Raw genomic sequence first — 5,055 nt, 5'->3', positions numbered from 1 at the left:
AACATGCAAGATTAGATTCACAAAGAGCTGCCGAAAAACCAAAACAGCATGCTACTCGAGTGACATTTCAAAGACAACATCAATCACAATCCTGTGCAGCAGAGACATCTGAAGCTTGTGAAACTTGCTTGGAAATGTATCACCAGCGTTATTCAGAACGTCATGCAGCTGAGACACCCGAAGAGCATGAAATTCATTTGGAGCATATTCGTCAACAACGTGAGATTTTCAATGCTAGTTGTAGAGAATTTGAGAAGGCAGCCAACAAATTTTGTGACAGTATTTGTGAAATCTGTGTCAAACAAACGATGTTATATAAACCAAGTTTCAACATTTCAGTTTTCTGCGACAAAGCCAACATATCAAGCCGCAAAACCACAGCACCACCAAAGGCTTATTGGAACAATTTTCAACCAGGACTAATTCCAGATTGTATTAAGCAACTCTCACAATCAGAACGATTAGTGTTATGAATAATACCGTTTGTCAAAATCATCAAATTTGATGGTTCGTATGGACAGTATGGCTTCAAAGGACAAGCAATCCTATTCACTACAGACATCTTTGAAATCAGTGAGAAATTACACATATGCTACCTAGGTCGGTGGAAAATTTGGGTATCATAGTTGTTACGGAATGTCTTGAAAACTTAAATGAAATATGAGAATATTCAATATCTCGTATTCGAGTATTCAATGCTATACATTGGTTGCTTGATAACAATTCACTATATTGTGATTTCACAATCGATCACATCATTCAACTTGACGAATGAGCATTGATTAGAATCACAGAATAAATAGAAGCACAGACCACCAAAGTCCACGATTAGCCACAGCAAGCAAGTTTTTACATTTCAATCAATGATGTTTCAAGAATTTTGAGAGCATTGTGGCATCAAGGTAATACAGCAGTTTTCACATCACAGTATGCAGCAATTCAGTGATCTGTAATGGTGTTGGCAAACATTGTTAGAGCTTCTGTACTCTAGTGAGAGTATAATGGTAGTCCATGTGCTCAGTTGTACTCTAGTGAGAGTACAGTGGTAATCCATGTACTCAGTGGAGCACATGGACTATCAACACCTTAGATAGAAATATGATTGAAGATGAGATAATATGTCTACATTGATTCATACTTTCACGGAACAACAAGAGAACGCACACTCCATAGAACATGGCTATTTATTGACTTGTAATTTTGACATTGTCAAGAATGATTTTATTATCTATAAAAAATCATTCTCCATAGAATATGATGAAGAACCACTTATGTTTGGAAGCCTAAACGATTTTATGAATTGAGGATATACCGGACTTATGGTTTGTGAAGCTTTGTTGCAGCTATTTGAAACTCATAGTGCCTACATTCTGATAGCAGCTGCATATTCTTATGGAGTTATGAATTATGATGACAAGTTCTATTTCACAGATTCACATTCTTGTGGACTGAAAGGATCAACTGCTGGATTGAATGGTAGATTGTGCATGATGAATGTGATACATTGAAAGAACTTACATGCATATGCAAGAGAGCAACAGGATGTTGAAATATTCAGTATACCATCGACTACATTTCTTTTTATATAAAAAACAATGTCATAGAAGATTTGTACACTCAAGGAGTGGAAATCCAACAACTAATCCATTTAGCACAACTGCTACAAGCACAATCTGAAAATATAGCAACTCAAACATCACTAATAATGGTTCCAATCGACTGTGTACAACCAAATGTTGAAGATGAACTTGAAGTTCATGAAAATGTCAATGAAATTAGAAGGAAAACTTGTGACTACATTGTCAATGTAGAGCATCAATTGAAAGCAGAAGAATTAGCGCGGTTCTTTCTTTTTCCATATGGCATAAATGGATTAAAGCAGTCTCAAGAAGTTAAAATCACATCACTGGACTACTTTCATGGCAAAGTTTTAGGCAGTGATTTATGGTTCCAATGAAATGATTACCTCTTCTATGCACTGTCCATATTTGAATATTATTTTCTCAAATCAATAATACCAGCTTGCAGATGAAAAATTGAAGGACAAGAAGGCATGGTTGATTATGTTCATCTTAATGAAAAATTTGAGAGGATCATCAGCTTACTGGCGAATGACTTTAACTGAACTCATCGCCCAAATTAGATGCCTTGGTCCGCCAATGTACTTCATTATTTCAGCTGCAATGATTTACATTGGTTAGATATGAAAAGAGCTTTCTTGATAACCAATGGTAGGCTGAACAAAGATCCAAGTTCTCTGGATGTACATACAAGCCAACAACTTATAAAACAATAATCTCTAATTGTGAGCAGACATTTCATGAGACGAATCAAAGCACTGATGAAATTCATCTGGAGTAATGATCAAATCTTTGGTGGAAAACTCAAAGATTTCTGGGGCCACATTGGGTTCCAGAATCGCTGAAGTCCACATCTTCACATGGTAGTAAGGACTGAAAATCATCCATCATTCAAAACACCTGAAGAAATCCTTGTATTCAATGAAGTTTGTACGTGTGAGATGCCATCAAATGACTATGAACTGTATAACATCGTAAAAAGATGCCAAGTACATCATCACATACGTACATGTCAAAAAAACAACACGGCTACAACTTGTCAATTTAACTTTCCAAGACAAACCTGCACAGAAACTCGCATCATCACTGACTCGTCACGTGAGTTCATTTACAATGGTGGAAGAATATGCCTTCTAAAGTGTTGGCAAGAAGATCATTGGGTTAACAACTACAATTGAACGCTTTTCAAGCTATGACAAGGCAATATGGGTATTCAACTATGTGGATCGAATGAGTCAATAATATATTACATCGCTAAGTACATATAAAAAACGGAACCGACTGAGCTAAATGCAAATATCACGCGATCAATCCAGCAAATTTTTCTTGAAGAAACTAACATATCCCGCAGGCTATTCAAAATCTGCATGCTTCTGATGAACGAATGCCAGGTTTCAGCATATGAATGCGCTTTCAGGTTGTGCCACCTCAACTTATAGGAAAGCTCAAAAAAAGTATTTTCCTGAACAAAGATACAAAGTTCTGAAGTTTGATGAGTCTGGCCAAGCAACTGGATACTGTGCCAACATGTTCGAGCGTTATGAGAAACGTCCACTTGAGCATCCAACTTATGACTTTAATAACATGAGCTTGATGGAATTCACAATGAAATTCCAGCCGCATTATGTTAAAAGACAGAAAGAAGAAAACAATGAACATAGTATAGACCAGGACGCTTAAAATGATATACCACTTCAGACTAGGAAGCAATTGATAACTGTGATTGACAATAGCAAAATACCAGTTAGAAATGCACCTGCAATTCTAAGAGTTCCATACTTCATAGCTACATCTGATACAGAAAACTTCCATTACAGTCTTCTCCTTCAATATATGCCATACTGTTCCAAACAAGAACTGCTTGAAGGATTTAACTCTGCCAGAGAAACATTCTTAGCTTGAAAAAACTTTGAAAACAACTAGTGAGCACATGGAAAATTTTTGTCAAAGAGATTGACAACTTGGGAATGCTTTCAACCAAATTCATGCCTTCGATATTCTCGACGCAGAACCAGTTGAAATGAAAGAAGAAATTAAAGATGAATGATGTGCAATTCCAACAGACATGTCAGGCTATGAATGTTGGTCAACGGGAAATCTTCCAGAACATCACTCAAAGTATTTGCAATCAGCTGGAAGAAAGTTCACATCGTGAACGGCTGTTCATAACAGGTCAAGCTGGATTGGAAACACTTTCCTCTTCAATCTGCTCAAGAATCAAGTTAATCGATGCTTTGGCAAACAGTTTGTAAAAGTTGGCACCTTCACCAATGTTGCAGCACGATTAGTGGGTGGTTTAACATTACACTCATTGCTAAAATTACCTGTTCAAAAAAATTGTAAAAACGTTTGTGATATGCCATTGCTTAATGGAAACTGTTTACGTAGTGGAGACTGATACTTCTGGAGTGGAGAAACATTAAATTCTTCTTCATAGATGAGATCTCAATGGTACTATACGAAATGCTTTGCATGATTGACTCACACCTGAAATAACTGAAAAACATCATGGAACCTTTTGGAGGTTTCAATATGTTAGTATTTGGTGATTTGATGCAGCTACCACCAGTAAGAGAAAAACAAGTATTCCAACAGCCAGAACATTTGCTTCTAGCAATGCACTTTTGGCAACTGTTAACACTAGTTGAATTAAAGAAGAACATGAGACAACATGGTGATACAACATTTATCGACATTCTAGATCCACTTAGAGTTGGAGAACTGACAAACAACCATATTGCTTCATTGATGGACAAAGTTAACATCAATATGGATGGTGAATTTGCAATAGAAAGAGCACTGCAAATTTACCCGACCAATCAACAAGTTATGATCACAACAGGAAAGTACTGGAGCACTTTAGAAGCAAAGGCACTGAAATCTTCAAGATTCGAGCACAATATCAACTTGTAGAAGCCACTCGATCATTGAGAGATGATCCCCATTTGGATACTATTATACTGAATGACATTTACAACACTGGAGGTTTGCCAAAAAGAATTGGAAATATTTGTTGGAGCAAAAGTCATGCTGCGATCAAACTGATGTATCCAGAGGTCTTGTCAATGAAACAATAGGATTTAGGACTGAAATCATCTGGCTACATTTCCGAAGAGGACAACTTTACAAGAATGACATACCATCAATAAGAATAGACTTTGGCAGAGATGGCTCTCATGTAATACAACCAAAAGCCATTCAGTTTCCTGCCCTGTACTGCTAGAAAACTGCTGAACACTGAATGCTGCTGTTAATTTTATCATGGGCATCAATCGTCCATAAAATGAAAGACAGCACTGTAGATTACACAGTTGTTTATCTTGGTCCAAACCTCTTTGCTGAAGGTCAAGTGTATATTTGTCGAAAACTGTGATCGTTATGTAAATGAAATAAAAACTTCATTATTCCAAAAATTTCACTATTTCGTTACATTGTATAGTAAATGGTTGATTGAAAATTTGTTTGATATTTTATA

General features: G+C 36.4%; 1 protein-coding gene across 1 annotated transcript; it reads left to right on the top strand.

Moving 5' to 3' along the window:
• The first annotated feature begins 4,088 nt into the window (after positions 1-4,088).
• On the top strand, positions 4,089-4,493 carry LOC142322671 (ATP-dependent DNA helicase PIF1-like). Its single transcript, XM_075361748.1, has one exon. It carries the CDS (start codon positions 4,089-4,091, stop codon positions 4,491-4,493), a length of 405 nt encoding a protein of 134 aa, XP_075217863.1.
• The last annotated feature ends 562 nt before the right edge of the window (positions 4,494-5,055 follow it).

The sequence above is a fragment of the Lycorma delicatula genome, chromosome 4 (genome assembly GCF_047948215.1).
Source record: "Lycorma delicatula isolate Av1 chromosome 4, ASM4794821v1, whole genome shotgun sequence".
Classification (NCBI taxonomy): Eukaryota; Metazoa; Arthropoda; class Insecta; order Hemiptera; family Fulgoridae; genus Lycorma; species Lycorma delicatula.
Note: the sequence above shows the minus strand (reverse complement) of the source record. Positions and strands in the feature narration are given on the sequence as shown.

Coding starts and splice junctions, on each gene's coding strand:
- LOC142322671 (XM_075361748.1), top strand. CDS start 4,089: ATGGAACCTTTTGGAGGTTTCAATATGTTAGTATTTGGTGATTTGATG.